Below are 20,289 nucleotides of genomic sequence, written 5' to 3'. Positions count from 1 at the left end.
AGCCAACGGAAGTATTTTCAGAATGGGATTTCATTTTCAGAATGTGTCTTCCTATATATTCCCTAGAAGGTTATGCATTCCAACTGGTTGAACAGGCATGAAAGCTAAAGATGTGTAATGCCCAGAACATTCTAAGCTATAGTTTCCCGCCCTCACCACAACTGGGCAGAGTTCCAAGCCCATCAGGCAGCCATACGCCTACTATCAGCTGACGAGTATCACAGCGGTCTCATGTCTAATTATACACCCAGAGAGAGGGAGAGAGAGGGAAGGAGAGAGGGATGGGGAGAGAGAGAGATGGAGAGAAAGTCAGAAACCAGAAAGAAGGGTTGTGAAAGGGAAAGAAGAAGGGAGGGAGAGGGAGTCAAGACTGAGCTAGAAACGGAGAAAGAGACAGAGCAACAGAGAGGAAGTGAGGGAAGGAGGGAAGGAGAGGGCACAGCAAATCTGGTAGATATGTCGAGAGGGCTAGAGATAGTGGGGGTGTAAAAGAGAGTGGGAGGGAAAAGAGAGAGTGCGTCTGTCTGATAGACATAGTGAGGCTGTCTGGATGTTCCCATTCACTCTGCTGCATGCTGTACTAAAGACTCACACCTTAACCAGAAGAGAGAGAGAGGTAAGGTGTCAACTGTTCAGATGTATCTTGTGAATGTGATCATATGTGTGTAAGTGTGTGGGAGGAAGGTATTCATCTCCTTTGTAGTCATTAGATATGCATGGTATTCCTTTATGTTACGGTTGAAGTGGTAAAAACTCAATAGCAATAATATTGCATCAGTGATAAAGTGCATCTAACCCATCTAGATCATTAGGCTTCACATCAGTCAGAACTTACACAACGCGATATGACCAGTTATGTTTGGGGTGTAATTTGAAACTTGGAAATGTGTTGCTTGAGAAAAAGAGCTCTGCACATAATGATAACAATACCAAAATAAAAGTATGTTTCAGGACTTTCATAGCAATTACTGTTCCACTACAAGTAACACACTGTATGAAGATTGCATTTGCATAGTTGTAGTATGACATGCACAGCAAGGTGAGGTCAATTGATACCCTTAATAGGTTATACTACCAGTCTGCTGCTCTGAGTTTTTGCCCAATGATTGGCCTCTGTCAGTACAGCCCTCTGTGTAAGGAATGTTTCTCAATTTGAGGGTGTATTCTGTCCCATTCTTATGAGGTCATCTAGTCTGTACACACAATGGAAGGTATGATCCAAGCTATACCTCATACTTCCAAGTCATGTCTGTTAGTCAGAGTGAAAGAGCATCATTCAGCAATCAAGGGAGCTGGTGACTGCTCTGTGGTGGTGTGATGACACCATTCAGGCCTTGGCTTTAGCTTTGCATAAGATTGCACCGTAAAGTCTTGCTCTGTTTTCTTCTATCACTTCTCTTCAGGCTTTCGGTCAAATCATTTAAATAAAGAGCATGTAGATTTGAATAGGTAAACTACTGGCAAGCGTGTGCATTGTGAAATATCTTTATGGTATGAGCTGTACATAGGAAATGCAAGTTTAAGCTACATTTCTATATAAGGTCATTATTTTTATACAATATTGAGAAGTATAACAGTTTTATCTGCATGTATTTTGCTCAGATTCACATGAATACATTATGCATGTTGTTGCCGTGCTGCATAGTAGGTCAGCTACAGCGAAATGAATAACTCCTGTTGATGGTCAAATCAATGACATCCCATGTATGAAGATCATTGGGTAAGAATGTGATATATTATTCAGACAAAGTAGATTATATTTGTCATTAGTGTTGGAAAGCACAACACAGCACCCCTGTGCAACACCTCCCCTCATCTACACTGTTCCCACAGTATGCACAGTACTATACTGTGTTACCATAGTAACTTCTTCCTAAGTAGATCTGGTTAAAGTTTAGTGTTCTAGTGAGCCAGACTTCAGCTGTCAATCACACTCAATGCAGCAGTCCGTGGTTTGAAAGGCTCTAATTTGGAGGCAATGGAGAAATTAGTGATGAGATTTCAAGGGCATAGTCACCATCTGTAACTCCATAGGGGTCTAAGAGAGACAGGGAGAACTGGCAGAGAAAGACCATGTCTATCACTGATGTAGCCAATTTTAAAGAGAGAGGGAGAGTAGGGAGAAAAAGAGGGATATGAGAGAGAGAGGGCGTTGTGAGACTACGTAATGAAATATAGTTTATGAAATGCATCATCAAAAGTCACATGACTATAAGCAGCTGAAAAGCCTGTAATACAAGGCTATGAAATGTCTAAAATTATCTTGGTGTACCTTCCTCTTGGGCTTTTGACATAAGGATGAGGGTTAAATTATAATTTATGTCAAACAAACACGTTCCTGTCTTTTTTCAGATTGGATCATTGTGACTGAGAACACCTTTGACCTCTCTGTCAGTGATGATTCACCAGAGAGTAACGGGATCCCTTAGGGTGCCTCTTTCACACGAGGCCTATGTGACTTAACCTCTCCACAACAACCTGTAGGCCAGGGAACTGAAGTGTCAGTATATGTGACGGCTGTGTGAACCAATGAGCACCACACTAACCCCAGAGACCGGCCTAGGCAGAGAGAGTCTCCCGCCCAAGAAGAGGGACCCCAGACCAGGCCTCTCAGAGCAGCCTCCTGCTGTCACGTTCAAGGTCCCCTTCCCCTACAAGAGCCATAATGAAGTCAAGCCCTACAATGCATCTTACTCAGACCTGCTCCCTCCTACACCTGCATCTGTGCCCCCGCTATACCAGCCCTGGACCCAGTCCCCCACCACAGCCTCCACCACCAGAGTCAATCCCTATCTCCCCTCTCCTGTCAACGACAGCTATGGCTGGGCTGAGTGGAAGGAGCACCATTACAGAGGTTGGGCTGCAGTGCCTTCAGGGTGGGGAGTTCCCTACATTCTCCATCACCCCTCAGAATACCCACGCCACCCCTCTATCTGCAGACACATGGCCTTGCCTACAGAGGAGCCCAATGGGGTGGAAGCAGGGTACAGATGGCACCTTAATAAAAAAGTGAGGGAGAAGTTAAGTCCACACACCACACAGCAAAGCAGACAGAGCGGCCCATATATGAGAAGAAGGAAACAGGGCGGCCACCAGCCACGACCCAGCTCAGGGACAGGTTCTGCCCCACTGAACACTGCTCTATCTCCTACCGCCAACAGGAACCTACACCACCACCCTGAACTGGTATACACAAACCTCTCCACAGCCCCCAAGTACCATGCTTCAGGGCAAAGTCCTTTGGAGTTTGAGGCACAATCTCCCATAAGACCATCACTTATTGACCAATCAACAGAGAAATATTGGACCATGGGGGTAACAGAAAAAGTATGTGTGCCTCCACATCTCTCCTCCCATCACTCTTCCTACCCGTCCACCTCTTCTGACCAGCTGCCCTGGTTGCTCCCTCACTTTGCGGCAGGCTCTTTAATCGAGCTCAAAGATGGGCGGCTGAGGAGGGTTGAGGATTTGCAGACAGAAGACTTCCTAATCGGCGCGGAGGCTTGTCCAGAGCTGCGTCTGAGCTGCTGCACTGTGCAGCACATCTCCCCCTCCACAGCCCCCTCCCTCTCCCGCCTCCTCATCCTCCTACACGAGGAACACTCTCAGGTGAGCTGGGCCTGAGCCTACTACATCATTACATCACATGAGCTCATGTCAGTGTGTTTGTCATTGTATGCTTGTCTACTGACATTTCCATAATTTATAACATGGAATTCAATATACAATATATCATAAATATTTGCAAATAGTATAACTCTGGATGAGTCTAACCCTAAAGAAAATGAAATACATTCCTGCAGTATCCCTCATTATGACACTACATCAATGCCAATCCCCAATTTCAGAACACTAACACCACTTTAGTAGACAAACAGAGGTACTACATTGTGACTGTAACAGTATTTTTTCCCACAGGAGTTCCTGGATGTGTATGCGGAGTACCCGTTCTTTGTACGTGGGCGTGGCTGGTCCTCCTGCTGTCCCCAGAGAACAGCCCGTCTTTGTGGCCTCCGCTGCCACCAACTTAGTGTGGGTGACGTCTGCCTGGCTCTCATACCCACATCACCCTCCGTTCCCCCACCCACCCAACCCCAGGGTCCTGGCACCCCAGCTAGAGGGCCTAAGCCCCTGCAAACATCCTGCCCCCAGGCTCCTCTTCCCCCTGCTCCAGATAGGCCAAAAGCAGGGCAGAGAGGGGGATTGGAACCAGCAAGGAAGAGGCGTTGGTCAGCCCCTGAGCTACGTGGCCCAGGCACCAACTGCCCGGACTGATAAACACCACTACCATATGGAAAGGGAGCCAGCAAAGTCTAACTTTTGTTTTATTATCTTTATCTCAACCTCACACTCTTTCCATCCCTGTCTTCGTGGCTGTCTTTTTCTAATTTCTGCTTGTCTTTTTTATATATAAGGTTTATTATGATCAAGGAGGAAAGAAATATAGATTTGACTCTCAGGATCCTAAGCAGAGTACAATTGCAGGTATTGGTCCAAAAGCCATGGATTATCAGGGATGTGAGAGAGAATATATCAGGCACAATATATTACCTTGACCCAACTCTAGAATTGCAATTTTAAAGGTGTCACCCAATATTATTAAAACTTGAAAACATAAACACTCCTAATTTTATCAATGAGATCATTCAGGGGAAATACATGTCATTCTATGCTACCTCTATATTAGCAACTTTAATTGACAGAACTGATTTCTGTATGTAGAACAGTGAATGTTGAAGTAGGCCCCAGTGAGTGTGAATGGCTCCCTGTGTTCTGTATAGCTGACAGTTGTTGGCATTACATTATGCACTAGATCATTGGTGTCCGGTCTGTTCTTTTACCTCAACTTTTGCTACAGTTTGACAATCCTTTATGTTCTGAAATTCTAATTGAAATATTTCTGTTGATTAAGAATAAAACATGTTAAAGGGCTCTATTCAATCCGTATGGCGGAAATTCAGCGTTACAGCGTGATAAACATTTAAAATGGAATGTTCTGCGGAAGCAGACTGTATTCACGGTAAATGCTGCATACAGTGAGCTCCAAATGTATTAGGACAGCGACACAATTTTTGTTGTTTTGGCTCTTTATTCAAGCACTTTGGATAGGAGGTTAAAGGGCAGACTGTCAGCTTTAAATTGAGGGTATTTTCATTCATATTTGGTGAACCATTAAGAAATTACAGTGCTTTTTGTACATAGTCCCCCATTTTAGGGGACCAAAATTAATCGGTCAAATTCACTTATACAGTATGTGTATTAAAGTAGTAAAAAGTTAAGTATTTGGTCCCATATTCATAGAACACAATGACTACATCAAGCTTGTTACTCTGCAAATTTGTTTAATGCATTTCCTGTCTGTTTTGATTGTGTTTTAGATTAATTTGTGACCAATAGAAATTAATGGTAAATAATGTATTGTGTCATTTTGGAGTAACTTTTATTGTAAATAAGAATAGAGTATTTTCTAAACACTTCTAAATTCATGTGGATGCTACCATGATTACGGATAATCCTGAATGAATCAAGAATAATGATGAGTGAGAAAGTAACAGACGCACAAATATTATACCCAAAATCTGCCGTTATTGTAATTGTGAAAGGTTAGCATGTCTTGGGGATATGACATTTCTAGCACACAATCTGTAACACTTCGGCAATACAGACTGAATAGAGTCCTAAAGTAGGCTACATTTACTATATTTTACCTCACCAGCTGATGTTTACAATATTTATATACATATGCTTATAGAGCCTATGATAGATTATACATAAACCCATCAACTTCTTCAGTTACCATGTTTTGGTTGTCAGTGTGTGAGAAAAGGCTTTTCTGGCCAAGTGATATAAATGTATTACATCTGCTATGCCTATGAGAGTTTCTGTGCAATTTGTTGCTGTAATCTGACATTTAGTTTTTACAGAAAATATGGCCTCGATCGCCCACCTGCAGGTCTGGAAGGATATCAAAAGGAAGCTGGAACAGAATGATAGCTCAGAGTTCTCTTGTGGGCAAAACCAATGGCATCTCTGGGACCACATGCCTTTCTTGTGCTGTGCAGAGCTTGGTGATATATGTCTGTGCCTCCTCCTCCAGGAAACTCAACCCAAAAGGGCATACTCTATCAATCCCACACAGTCTCGTATTAACCGTCAGCTCTGCCATCTCTCACAGCAGCCTCAGACAGCCAGATGTCTTACACCTGACCTCTGCTCCGCAAAATACATCATCACCTACATGCCGTTCAAAGGAAAAACAGACAGCCATTTTGTTCTCATCGAAGTCAAAGTAAACCCAGCTGTTTGTGGAAAAAAAGGAACTATGCTGTAAAAAAGAAAGGTGTCAAAGTAAAAAACCCATTTCAGAGACTGTCTAATGCAATCACATGCAGCAGTTTTATCCAGCAATTGTTTTACACAGAGGTGCTGGGTGCACACAGCAGAACTGTCCAAACTGGATTTATCTTGTTCAAAGGCACATCTTAAAATGTCTACTCATGGATAAACAAGCAATTGCTAAATTCTTAATTCTGCTCCGTTTTGGAGCATTTTTAGCATTTCATTAGAGTCTCATGCCTCTATCCAGGGGGATATCTTTTTGTATTCATCAATACTTTCCTTTCTTTGTTCACTTAAGAAAAATGAGATTATAAATAAATGGATGAAAGTTCAGTGTCTGTGATGTGTCATTCCTCCACGGTACTGACTGGGAATTATATTGCACTCTCTAGATGAATAGCCTTGTCCCTATCTTTAATGCACCATGTAGTGGAGACAATCCAGATGCCAAAGATCTTCTTCGTAGTTGGGCAAGAGCAGTATGCCTCTACTGCTAGGGCAGTATGCCTCTACTGCTAGGGCAGTATGCCTCTACTGCTAGGGCAGTATGCCTCTACTGCTAGGGCAGTATGTCTCTACTGCTAGGGCAGTATGTCTCTACTGCTAGGGCAGTATGCCTCTACTGCTAAGGCAGTATGCCTCTACTGCTAAGGCAGTATGTCTCTACTGCTAGGGCAGTATGTCTCTACTGCTAAGGCAGTATGTCTCTACTGCTAGGGCAGTATGTCTCTACTGCTAAGGCAGTATGTCTCTACTGCTAGGGCAGTATGTCTCTACTGCTAAGGCAGTATGTCTCTACTGCTAAGGCAGTATGGCTCTACTGCTAGGGCAGTATGGCTCTACTGCTAAGGCAGTATGGCTCTACTGCTAAGGCAGTATTGCTAGTACTTGTCTGTTTGCAGACAATAATAAAGGCAGTTGGTCTTCCTGACAGTCCTGAAGCAGCAGGTCCTTATAGATCAGGCAATAAATTAGTTTTGCTGCATAATCCCCATTTCCTTCTCTTCCTCCTCTTCCTCCACTAACCCCAGCGTATCCTGAGAAGGGGAAGTCTAATGGTGGTCAGTGACAACCGCAGGCTCTGACCACCATGTTCCGGTACTTCTTCAGAATGACATTGGAGCTGTCGTCAAAGTAGAGGACAGAGATGCCGTGGAGCTGGGTGGGGGCACAGCAGGGTTTGGGCACTGTCTCTGGGTTTATGAAGTGGACCTGAGGGGGTGGGGGGGGGGGGTAGAATAGAGCACTGTTATTAGAAATATTCAAGTGTGGGGTAAAATGTGCATTGATACTTTTGCAGTTTTCTTTACAGGGTGCAGGACATCAAAGAGTGCTTTGATAAAAAATAATGATAATAATAATAATTTACAATTTAAAGTAAAGACTCTACAGTGAAACCCTGAGAAAATGCCATATTCAACCCCCTCAGTAATGTATATGATAATATGAAAGCTACAAATATTCTTACCAGAGTCTGCACAATGGCATGATTGGTGGCATTCATGTAGGAGTTGAGGGGAAAAGAGCATTCGCCCTGGCAGTAGTACGCTGCATAGCCCTCTGGTGCAATGATCCAGTCCTGAGGGGACAATTGAAAAAATGAATTTCTCATAACAACATCCAACAAATGGGAGATGGAGATAATGTCATATTGAATCTATTCAAGTCATACTCCTATCTAAGTGGGTGAATAGAGAAAGAAGAGGGGGTGCTCAGATCATTACAGTACAGAACAGAGATATCAGGACCTGGTGTGATAGAAGGAGTCGTAGTACTGTACCTGCCATCCCAGATCTTTGAAGCTGACATACAGCTCATGCTTCTTACAGCCCTGTTTCGGGTCTGTGCTGAGGGTCTCTGAAGACAAAGGGAGAAATGAACAGCATACAGATTAATCAGCACAATCAACTGTGATCACTGTCACTTAAACACTGTATGATAGAGGTGTTCCTAGTTAAATATTATTCATAGCCTGAAAATGAAGTTTAGAAGTTTATAAAATGTTGACTGACTCATTAACCTCCAAGTGGGTAATTAGTGTACCTGCTGCAGCCTCAGCAACCTTCAGTGCGTCCTGGGCATTCCTGGGTTTTTTAGAGCGGTTGGGGTTGCGCCCCTTGTGGCCGTGGACAGAGCGGATGCTGCGGAGACGAACCTCAGTTCCCTTAAAGAAGGCCACCATAAAGGGCTGCTTGTCCTGTAGCCCACTGCCCCACACCAGCCCTACTAGCCTGGGGTTCACACTCTGGCCTGTAGAGGGAGACAGAAATACATGAACATGTCAGTCCAGATAACATGTTGATATTTTTAAATTCAATGTTATGTGGTGGGTGTATCAGCCCTAGAGATCTACCTCTGTTGGACCAGTGGCCATTCAGTACTCTTATAACTTATGACAGTGACTCACCGTCCATGCTCTCTAGAGCTAGCTGCAGGCCCAAGTTCTGGTCCAGGTTCACTACCCACTGGTTACTGGTGGCTGTGATGTCAAACACCAGCCAGCCTTCCTCTATAGCCCACACCACACGCGTGTCCAGCAGGAACAGGTCCTCCTCACTGAGGGGAACATTGACTACTAACATTAGATACACAGCACATAAAGTCTCAGTTAGATACACAACAAAGAGTTACAGACCTAGAAAGTGTGTTCTTCTAAATTCTAACATCAGTTGCCTCAAGTCTGGAAAAACATATATAGCCTTGCCACTTCACATTGCATTTCAAACCATTCTCCTTAGTGGCAGTTTGGGATGCTGCTATGTAGTGCAGTATGTAAAAGTAAAGTAGTTATATAAAAGTTGATCTAGATAGCTGATACATATTCCAATAAATAGCAGAGACAGAAGAGACTAGCCACCCGGAGAGAACCCAGGATACAGTAAATCCAAAACAAGAGATGACATGCAGTGTCGATCTAACCCCACCGATAGCCATTATTAAAAGAGGTATCTTTATCACAGATGAAAATTCCCAGACTGACTGAAGCAGATATCACAGCTCTGGGGCAGATCTCACAGACAATGGATTTGTTTACAGATTGAGTTTCAGGCCCCCAGGCCCACAACACAGACTGTTTCTTTTTCTTGCCGCCTTGTTGTCTGTATGGAAGGCATGTGTGTCTCTGAATGACAATGGTGTTGTTCTTAGCACCGACATAGCCTCACTGTCACCTCTGTGGGACAGGCCATGCCTACACATGACTGGGCTCTGATGTCACCTAGCAGGACAAGCTGTGTGTGTGTGTGTGTGTGTGTGTGTGTGTGTGTGTGTGTGTGTGTGTGTGTGTGTGTGTGTGTGTGTGTGTGTGTGTGTGTGTGTGTGTGTGTGTGTGTGTGTGTGTGTGTGTGTGTGTGTGTGTGTGTTTTTCTAGGTGGACAAATCAAACTGTTGTTCACTACAATCATAACGGATAGTGTGGCCAAAAAGAGAGGGGTTGGGTGGAGGGAGGGGAGGGTTGCTAGGTATTAGAGAATGGGGATTAAGTGAATGATGGCGGCGTGGGGAGTGAGGGTGGTGTTTGAGGGGGTGTTCTATATGGTCAAGGTGGGTCTCTGCAGTTTTAGGGAGTAGTATACTGTTTTATAAGGCCACACACATAAAGATTAATGGAAGAGGTGTCACCTGTCAGGGGGCTCCTGTAGCACCTGGTACACGTTCACATGGAAGGTCTCATTCTCATAGTGTTCTCCGATATAGTCCTTGTAGATTCTGAACTCTGCAGCGGAGACAGCTTCTCCCTCTGGGATATGGGACAAGTCAAAGCGGAATTCCCTGTTGCGCCGAGAAGACAGGACGTTCTGATCCAGCTCAACTGTTGAGAGGGGATAGTGGGAGAAAAGAGGTTACTCACTACCCATACCATCCGCTTTTTCCAACAGCTAACCTCATCCATTAAAAGCTGCACAACTAACACAACGAACACTGACCCTGGAGGGTTAAAGGCACATCCCTTTTCTCCCCATATTCCCTGGTCTGTTGAAACAGTGGGGGGTGCATGTGTACCAACACACTCAGTGCTGTGAATACACTCAGATCAGCAGCCAGGTGGTGGTTTAATTCTGCCAAAGAATGTTGCTGAATCAAAGTCTTCTGATCCACATTGCTCCGCCCACATCTCAGAAGCACTGTGTAAAAATAGGAAACTCCTGCTTCCATGAGGGGGCTGATTGATCTTAACATCAGTCTGCATAAAGTGCCAATTGGGGGGGGGGGGGGGGGGCTCCATATTTAAATTACACACGTGCTGACCACAAGAAAAGCTTAAAGCGATGCCAGAAAAACCACAGCAGCCAATCCAATGCCCATACATACACCCTGCAGAAACACTATGATCCTAATGTCATAATCCTCAAAATGTTATCCATAATCCACCATAGGAGAATACATTTAACCACTATACATGAAGTACTATATTCTGGAGGGGAATGATAATAGAGTATTTATGTGAATGGTCTTTCTGAGAGTAGGCTAGGCCTGATATCAGTCCCCCAACTGAGATCCACGGTGTCCCACCCTGCCCTGAAACAGCTGAGCCACTCTCAGAGTTTCCACAATAATGGTGGTGGGGCAGAGCCAAAGATTTCCTGAAGGTTTCCAGCGCTGTGTTTTTACAGCGTTACCCAATGTGTTTGTCCTTGGAAAGCTTAGTGGAGGTCTCTTGAGCAACGGGGGACTTCCCACACTGGAGGTGTGCAGAGTGGAGCGATGATTACCCATCTTAAACACATCCTGCCCACTAGCAGCCCCCATGACATCATATGTCTGTCTCACTGGTGCCTTGGTATTGTTTCAGTACCGAACACACACACACACACACACACACACACACACACAACTTAATGCAGCACACATGCACCCAACGCCTTAAAGGCCAGAAAACAACTTTTAACCACACACACACACCGTAAAGAGCATTCTGAACCATGCAAGTCATTTGTTAAACGATGGAAAGAAACCAGGGCGTTTTTATGAAGGCAATAATTGCTCGTAAGGTCTTGGTGTGTTTACGTTAGGGACCATTAGCTCCAGAGATCAGCCCTCAGATATGCAAACTTCTCTCTGTGAGGCATTTCAACACTTTTCTTAGCTCATGACACAGGGTTCAACGTGCGGCGCTGGCGTGGCACAATCGATAGCCTGTTTGTTTATAATGAATCATTTTCAGCTGCCAATCAAAATGTATGGCGGAAGTTAATAAATATCCTACATCAGAGGAAAAACTAAAACCTAGAAAATCTACTTGGTATAAAATAAAGTAAGCTGGAACACAATGAAAATGCCTAATGAAAAAAAAACTTTCTTAATCAGATGTCTAAAATAACCCATTTCACAGCACCTATCCGGTGGTGTATGTGACATTAAAACATGTTATTTTATTTATATTTTTTTAACCTCTCCAACTACCCTGTCTTAGGTTCCATTAAAAAGGTCTATATGGTAGTATGACAACATTCAGTGGCTTATGTTCCAAGACCCTATTTCTGAGATCAGATCATTTTATTCACCAAACAGGCTTTGTTAAACCTTGCTTAGCATTTCAGTTGTAACCGCGTCTTAAAAAAAGGAAACCATCTTTAAAGAAGAGATTCAAAAATGATTAGAGGAATTATACAACTTTGAGTATCGAGAACAAATACCCTGCATGAGTCGCTTATTTCCTCCCCAAATCAGATTACTATGACAGTCAGGTTTCAATTTAGCCTGTTGGGTTCACAAACCTGTTACAAGGCAAACTTTGACCATACAGCACCATCTTCTTAATTTCATTTCACATGGAGCAATGTGAAAGATAACTGATAAGCCTGTCTCTTATTCCCATATGCGGCAGGTGTGTTCTCATGGAAGCAAGAACATCCCAAAGACATCTGTGTCTGCCTATGGCAGAGTCCCAACAAGAGGACCTAGCAGTACAAGGAATGCAGGTCAACTAAGTCCAACCAGGAACCATGCAGTCAGGTTATAGTCAGATTGGTTCAGCAGTGTAAAGTCAGACTTGAGCTCTCCACTCCACAGTATGGCTATAGCTCCATTATAACGACACAGATGTGCAGACAAGCTACAGATGTGTGCGGTCAAACTGCAGCTGTATAGTCAGATGTGTTGCATAGTCATGGAAATGAATACATATTGATAGTGGGCAGACTGGATGGTGGTTGGGGATTCTAACAGTCCTGACTCTATGTGGGGAAATGGTACACAGTGGGGCAAAAAAGTATTTAGTCAGCCACCAATTGTGCAAGTTCTCCCACTTCAGAAGATGAGAGAGGCCTGTAATTTTCATCATAGGTACACTTCAACTATGACAGACTAAATGAGAAGAAAAAAAATCCAGAAAATCACATTGTAGGATTTTTAATGAATGTATTTGCAAATTATGGTGGAAAATAAGTATTTGGTCAATAACAAAAGTTTATCTCAATACTTTGTTATATACCCTTTGTTGGCAATGACAGAGGTCAAACGTTTGCTGTAAGTCTTCACAAGGTTTTCAACACTGTTGCCGGTATTTTGGCCCATTCCTCCATGCAGATCTCCTCTAGAGCAGTGATGTTTTGGGGCTGTTGCTGGGCAACACGGACTTTCAACTCCCTCCAAAGATGTTCTACCTATGATGAAAATTACAGGCCTCTCTCATCTTTTTAAGTGGGAGAACTTGCACAATTGGTGGCTGACTAAATACTTTTTTGCCCCACTGTATGTACACACAAAACAAATGAGTAAAAAGGATACCCTACAGCAGTTTCATTTCAATATATTAAATTCACTTAGGGGAAAGAAGAAAAAATATGTCCACCATTCCACAAGAACAGGGCATGAGAAGCCAAAGCTTTTTCCACCGTTAATTCGTTTAGGAAATGAAGGAAGCAAGACTAATAAAACTGAACTGATTCCATCATTTCCGAGATGCGTCAACATTGGCCACCTAAATACCTGCACATTGAGAGAGGGGGTAGAAAAGTTATCTTTCCCTCACTGGAAGCTGCGGTCTATCGAGGGGAAATGCCTTAATCCAGTTTGGCTTTAAGCTATCACTCCAGGGACTAGAGGTCGACCGATTATGATTTTTTTTCAACGCCGATACCGATTATTGGAGGACCAAAAAAGCAGATACAGATTAATCGGACGTTTTTTTACATGTATTTATTTATTTGTAATAATAACAACTACAACAATACTGAATTAACACTTTTAGTTTAACTTAATATAATACATCAATAAAATCAATTTAGCATCGTTGCCCATCGCTCCACAAAATAAATAATCAAACATGTTCAATTTGGTTTAAATAATGCAAAAACAAAGTGTTGGAAAAGAAAGTAAAAATGCAATATGTGCCATGTAAAAAAGCTAACGTTTCAGTTCCTTGCTCAGAACATGAGAACATATGAAAGCTGGTGGTTCCTTTTAACATGAGTCTTCAATATTCCCAGGTAAGAAGTTTTAGGTTGTAGTTATTATAGGACTGGGAAGCGCACTGGAGGCCTGGTGCATGGAGCCGGCACAGGTGGCACCGGACTGGTGACACGCACTTCAGGGCGAGTGCGAGGAACTGGCACAGGACGTACCGGACTGGGGAGGCGCACTGACGGCCTGGTGCGTGGATCCGGCACAGATGGCACCGGACTGTTGACACGCACTTCAGGGAGGGTGCGGGGAGCTGGCACAGGATGTACCGGACTAGGAAGGCGCACTGAAGGCCAGATGCGTGAAGCCGGCACAGACTTCACCAGACTGCTGACAGGCTCTTCAGGTTGAATGTTGAGCAGAACACACTTGACCAATATCTCTCTCTCCCCCAACTTCTCCATCGCCTCCCTGACGGTCTCTGGCTCTTCCCTCTGCTCAGCCGCCAGCTCCATGTGCCCCCCTCCCAAAAAATAATCTTGGGGTTTCTGTGGCAGCGGACTGAAGACACACTCCTCATGGCGAATGCGAGGAACCGGCACAGCGCATACCGGGCTGGGAAGGCGCACTGGTGGCCTGGTGTGTGGAGCCGGCACAGATGGCACCGGACTGATGACACGCTCTTCAGCACGCCTGCGCTGTAGCCTACTCCTCGCCTCCACCTCTCTCCGGTATCCCTCATTGAATTCCTCCACCGTCTGCCATTCGGGCTCTGGCACTCCCCGCTGCTCAGTCGACCACCCCATGTGCCACCCCCCAAAAACAATTCTTGGGGATTCTGTGGCCGCGGCCCCCGGTGTCGTCGCTGTCCTTCTTGATCTTTATGCGACTCCCGCCAAGGAAGGGTCTCGCATCCACTCCTGATCTCCTCCCAGGTCCAACTCACCTTCTCCTCCTTGGCACGCTGCTTGGTCCTTGCTTGGTGGGATATTCTGTCACGATCGTGATGAAAGACGGACCAAGGCACAGCGTGATTGTAGTTCCACATCTTTATTTAAGTGAAACTTCTACAAAACAATAAACCAACAACGAAACGTGAAAGTAGTGGTGCTACATGCACATACACAGAACAATATCCCACAAATCAGGTGGGAGATAGGGCTTCCTAAATATGATCCCCAATTAGAGGCAACGATTACCAGCTGCCTCTAATTGGGAACCCTACAAATTACTAACATAGAAAATAAATGACTAGAACACCCCCCCTAGTCACGCTCTGATGTAAACACCTGACCTAAAGAACTGAGGGCTCTCTATGGTCAGGGCGTGACATCTATATAATTTGTATTTCATATACCTTTGATTATTGGATGTTCTTATAGGCACTTTAGTATTGCCAGTGTAACAGTATAGCTTCCGTCCCTCTCCTCGCCCCTACCTGGGCTCGAACCAGGAACACATTGACAACAGCTACCCTTGAAGCATCGTTGCCCATCGCTCCACAAAAGCCGCGGTCCTTGCAGAGCAAGGGGAACAACTACTTCAAGGTCTCAGAGCCATTGAAACGCTATTAGCGGGCGCACCCCGCTAACTAGCTCCGGAGTTGATAGGCTTGAAGTCATAAACAGCTCAATGCTTGAAGCACAGCGAAGAGCTGCTGGCAAATGCGCGAAAGTGCTTATTTAAATGAATGCTTACGAGCCTGCCGCTGCCTACCACCACTCAGTCAGACTGCTCTATCAAATATCAAATCATATACTTAATCATAACATAATAACACACAGAAATACAAGCCTTAGGTCATTAATATGGTCAAATCCGGAAACTATCATTTAGAAAACAAAACATTTTTTCTTTCAGTGAAATACGGAACAGTTCCATATTTTATCTAACGGGTGGCATCCATAAGTCTAAATATTCCTGTTACATTGCACAAACTTCAATGTTATGTGATAATTACGTAAAATTCTGGCAAATTAGTTCGCAACGAGCCAGGTGGGCCAAACTGTTGCATATACCCTGACTCTGCATGCAATGAACACAAAAGAAGTGACACAATTTCCCTAATTTAATATTGCCTGCTAACCTGGATTTCTTTTAACTAAATTTGAAGTTTTAATAAAATATACTTCTGTGTATGGATTTTAAGAAAGGCATTGATGTTAATGGTTAGGTACAGTCGTGGAACGATTGTGCTTTTTTTGCAAATGCGCTTTTGTTAAATCATCCCCCATTTGGCGAAGTTGGCTGTCTTTGTTAGGAATAAATAGTCTTCGCAAAGTTCACAACGAGCCAGGTGGCCCAAACTGCTGCAAATACCCTGACTCTGTTGCACAGAACGCAAGAGAAGTGACACAGTTTCCCTAGTTAAAAGAAATTCATGTTAGCAGGCAATATTAACTAAATATGCAGGTTTAAAATATATTTTCTTGTGTATTGATTTTAAGAAAGGCGTTGATGTTTATGGTTAGGTACACATTGGTGCAAAGACAGTGCTTTTTTCGTGAATGCGCTTGTTAAATCACCCATTTGGCGAAGTAGGCTATGATTCAATGATAAATTTACAGGCACCGCATCGATTATATGCAACGCAGGACACGCTAGATAAACTAGTAATATCATCAACCATATGTAGTTAACTAGTGATTATGTTAAGATTGATTGTTTTTTATAAGATACGTTTAATGCTAGCTAGCACCTTACCTTGGCTCCTTGCTGCACTCGCATAACAGGTAGTAAGCCTGCCACGCAGTCTCCTCCTGGAGTGCAATGTAATTGGCCACGATCGGTGTCCAAAAATACCGATCACTGACTGTTATGAAAACTTGAAATCGGCCCTAATTCATCGGCAATTCCGATTAATCGGTCGACCTCTACCAGGGACCACCAGGACTGGCTCTTTACAAAATGGTGGAACCCACATCTGGAAACAGACTGCCAATCAAATGGAGAGAAGGGCCATGGGTTCATGAGAGGAACGGGGACCCTGCATCCTTCTCATTCTTTCTCTTTTCTCTGCACTTTATATGTACTTACTTCTTCCCTTTTCCTCTATCCCGGTCACTCCACCCTGCCTCACATACATGCTCGCATAGACACATGAATGGGAATAGAAGGTTAAAAGTGCCAAATCTATTCCTGATGATAAATTGACAACCTTACACACGCACAATAGGCCATGAAGCCCAACCTGTATCCCTCCTGTAAGCCTTGAGGCAGGACAACGAAGGGGAAATGGTTGACTTTGGATGAAAAGCCCCAGCCGGATGGGAGCCACAGGCACCACATTGTCTGCTGTTTCACCATAGTGATATTAGATCCGCGGTGAGATCTCCAAAGGAAACAAAAGCAGGATTTGGGTTTTATAAACGCAATAATGTCCAAGGAAGCCCCCCCTACTCCTCCCCCCTACCCCCTTGATTTACACCCACACACACACACACACACACACACGCACACACACAGCCAGCCACCTTAGATGCAGTACCTGTGACCAAAAACACTAAGGTAACCTGCCTAAATGACTACCAACCCATAGCACTCACGTCTGCAGCCATGAAGTGCTTTGAAAGGCTGGTCATGGCTCACATCACGACTCCAACACCATCAATTTTGCCGATGACAACAGTGGTAGGCCTGATCGCAGAAAACGATGAGACAGCCTATAGGGAGGAGGTCAGAGACCTGGCCGTGTGGTGCCAGGACAACAACGTCTCCCTCAACGTGATAACGACAAAGGGGATGATTGTGGACTACAGGAAAAGGAGGTACGAGCACACCCCCATTCTCATCGATGGAGATGTAGTTGAGCAGGTTGAGAGCTTCAAGTTCCCTGGTGTCCACATCACCAACAAACTATCATGGTCCAAACACACCAAGACAGTCGTGAAGAGGGCATGACAAAGCCTATTCCTCCTCAGGAGACTGAAAAGATTTGGTATCCTCAAAAGGTTCTACAGCTACACCATTGAGAGCATCCTGACTGGTTACATCACTACCTGGAATGGCAACTGCTCAGCCTCCGACCACAAGGCACTACAGAGGGTAGTGCGTACGGCTCAGTACATCACTGGGGCCAAGCTTCCTGCAATTAAGAACCTCTATACCAGGCGGTGTCAGAGGAAGGCCCTAAAAATTGTCACTGGCTCCAGCCACCCTTGTCATAGACTGTTATCTCTGCTACCGCACGGCAAGCGGTATCGGAGCACCAAGTCTAGGTCCAAAAGGCTTCTTAACAGCTTCTACACCCAAGCCATAAGACTCCAGAACAGCTAATCAAAGGGTTACCCAGACCCGTCTTTTACGCTGCTGCTACTCTCTGTTTATTATCTATGCATAGTCACTTTAACTCTACCTACATGTACATATTACCTCAATTACCTCAACTAACCGGTGCCCCCACACATTGCCTCTGTACCGGTACCCCCTGTATATAGCCTCGCTATTGTTATTTTACTGCTGCTGTTTCATTATTTGTTACTTTTATTTTCTATTTTTTACTTTACACTTATTTTTCTTAAAACTTCTAAAAGCATTGTTGGTTAAGGGCTTGTAAATAAGCATTTCACTGTAAGGCTATTCGGCGCATGTGACAAATAAAATTTGATTTGAGTCTTTATCTCCCTGTTGATTTGTCCTGCCCTCCCCAGGGTACTGAAATGCCTGTCCAAATCATGCTAAACAAAGCCTTGCTAAAGCCGGTCTCCCAGAGCACTGAAGGGATTCAGGGGAAATCAGATACAGCCATGTTGTCGTAACATTTACAACTCAGAATGCAGAAGAATCTTATCTAAAGAGAACGTTACCATAAGCCTCCACGTTTAGAAGCTGCACACAAATGGAACGTCACTCACACACAAACACTTAGCTCATGCACTCGGTTCAACAGTAGAGTTATGTCTGCAAAGTGCTCACAAACAACAAAACGGCAGTGAAGAAAGCTTTCACCCTTTAATACTTATGCCAACAGGTGAACTGTGAGTAAGCCTGCTTTCTACAGTCAACTCCTGTGATTTAAGGCAAGGTTAAGCCAGAGAGACTGACTCCTAACTGGAGCATCTACTGGGTCCTCAGCAGTGCTCTGTCTGACCAGCACAACACAACCACCTTTCACCTTGCCTGACCTCTGCTCTCCTGGTCAGTATTCCTATAGACCAGACAGGTCCAAAGAGAAACCATGGTAGGACGTTTTGTTAAAAAAAATGGAAAACTGTGTTATTTACTGAGTAGAAGGCTACCTACCCTACACTAAAAAAAAAGTACCAGCTAGAACCTAAAACAGTTATTTGGCTGTCCCATAATAGTTTGGTTACAGGTAGAACCTTTTGGGTTCCATGTAAAACCCTTTCACCGAGAGTTCTATGTGGAACCCAAAAGGGTTCTCCTATGGGGATGGCCAGAAAACCATTTTTTTTCTACGAGTGTATGAGCAATTGAGACACTGAATGAGTCAAAGTAAGCATAATGAGTGTATTAGCATTACAGTCCAGTGTCAGATAAATCAGAGTAAACCTAAACAAGCAGCTGTTTAATTATTGTGTTTGGGTCATGTTCATGTGAGATGTGTTGAGTAAAAAACTATTTAGAAGGTATTGTAAGATAAGAGCTTCTGTGTCAAGACTGGGTCATCGTTTGTGCAAAGGTGAAATAAACTGTTTTTTTTGCTTTTAAAAATAAAGTGAGCAATCGCGAAATATATGTTTTATATCATGTAGGCTAAACAATAACATATCAATTAATATCCATCGAAATGAATGGATACGTCTCTAGATATGGTGATAAGTAGGACATACCAAGATTGACAAAGCTCATCACCATATCCGCGTCATTGAGGAAAATACTGTTTTGCTGGGTCACCATCTGGGGCCCCTGGGTCGTTAAAACGGGCTTATAATATGAAAAGCCTGCTGGCTGTTGTCCGTCCGTGGAAATAGCGTTGTACAAATCCAGCATGAACATCGGGGCAGCGTTTTGTTTGGTGTAGATATGCGGCCGGGGCCGGTGGGGCAGCCCCAGGATGGAGAGGATTTCCCGCTGCATCTCCCGGCGCTCCTGGCTCCTCAGACGGCGCTGGATGAAGCTGGAGTGAACCTCGTTATCAAGAGTGATGTTAGACAAAGTTGTCTCAGCCAAAATACAATAACCCCACGCAAGAAGCAGTGCCGAAGCTCGTCGACGCAATAAAGTCACCATTTTCAAATGAATGCGTGTAATTAATTGATTGATACAAAGATAGAGATATGCTATCTAAAATTACTGTCCCAAGTCCTCATGCATTGGAGAGCGAGCTTCGACCCTGATAGCCTACTTTAGAAACTGAATCAAACATCAGCCAAGCATCATCAGTTTTGGTGCGCACTGCAATGTCAGGCAAGGCTCCCCTCCTGCCACCGGACTTTACTGAGTTGCAGTATCTGAGGGGAGGGGTCGGTGGGCTTTGGCATGGGATTTCCCTATGGTGGCGGTGTGGGGGGGGTCGAAGACATTTGAGGACATTTTTGCACCTCTATCTTGATAATAGAATAATGGTTGGGGACAAATTTACCCGCGATAACCGTTTAAAACCTTTATTGTCCTATCAAACCTTTGTTTGGACAGATTACAACA

At 44.1% G+C, this 20,289-nt stretch overlaps 2 protein-coding genes across 2 annotated transcripts; one reads left to right on the top strand and one right to left on the bottom strand.

Moving 5' to 3' along the window:
- The first annotated feature begins 308 nt into the window (after positions 1-308).
- Positions 309-6,672, top strand: LOC115143748 (uncharacterized). Its single transcript, XM_029684224.2, has 3 exons — positions 309-616; positions 2,353-3,609; positions 3,919-6,672. The coding sequence occupies exons 2-3, from the start codon at positions 2,530-2,532 to the stop codon at positions 4,273-4,275; spliced, it is 1,437 nt and encodes a 478-aa protein (XP_029540084.1). The 5' UTR covers positions 309-616; positions 2,353-2,529; the 3' UTR covers positions 4,276-6,672.
- Positions 6,673-7,154: 482 nt separating this feature from the next.
- LOC115143747 (bone morphogenetic protein 7-like) lies at positions 7,155-20,017 on the bottom strand. The gene is made up of 8 exons (XM_065000805.1): positions 19,476-20,017; positions 17,999-18,001; positions 9,961-10,150; positions 8,747-8,895; positions 8,383-8,589; positions 8,120-8,196; positions 7,808-7,918; positions 7,155-7,551 (listed from the first exon to the last, which is right to left on the bottom strand). Exons 1-8 carry the CDS (start codon positions 19,873-19,875, stop codon positions 7,402-7,404), a joined length of 1,287 nt encoding a protein of 428 aa, XP_064856877.1. The 5' UTR covers positions 19,876-20,017; the 3' UTR covers positions 7,155-7,401.
- Between the last annotated feature and the right edge of the window lie 272 nt (positions 20,018-20,289).

The sequence above is a fragment of the Oncorhynchus nerka genome, linkage group LG15, assembly GCF_034236695.1.
Source record: "Oncorhynchus nerka isolate Pitt River linkage group LG15, Oner_Uvic_2.0, whole genome shotgun sequence".
In the NCBI taxonomy this organism is placed as follows: domain Eukaryota; kingdom Metazoa; phylum Chordata; class Actinopteri; order Salmoniformes; family Salmonidae; genus Oncorhynchus; species Oncorhynchus nerka.
The sequence above is the reverse complement of the archived record's forward strand: the minus strand, read 5'-3'. Positions and strand labels throughout refer to the sequence as shown.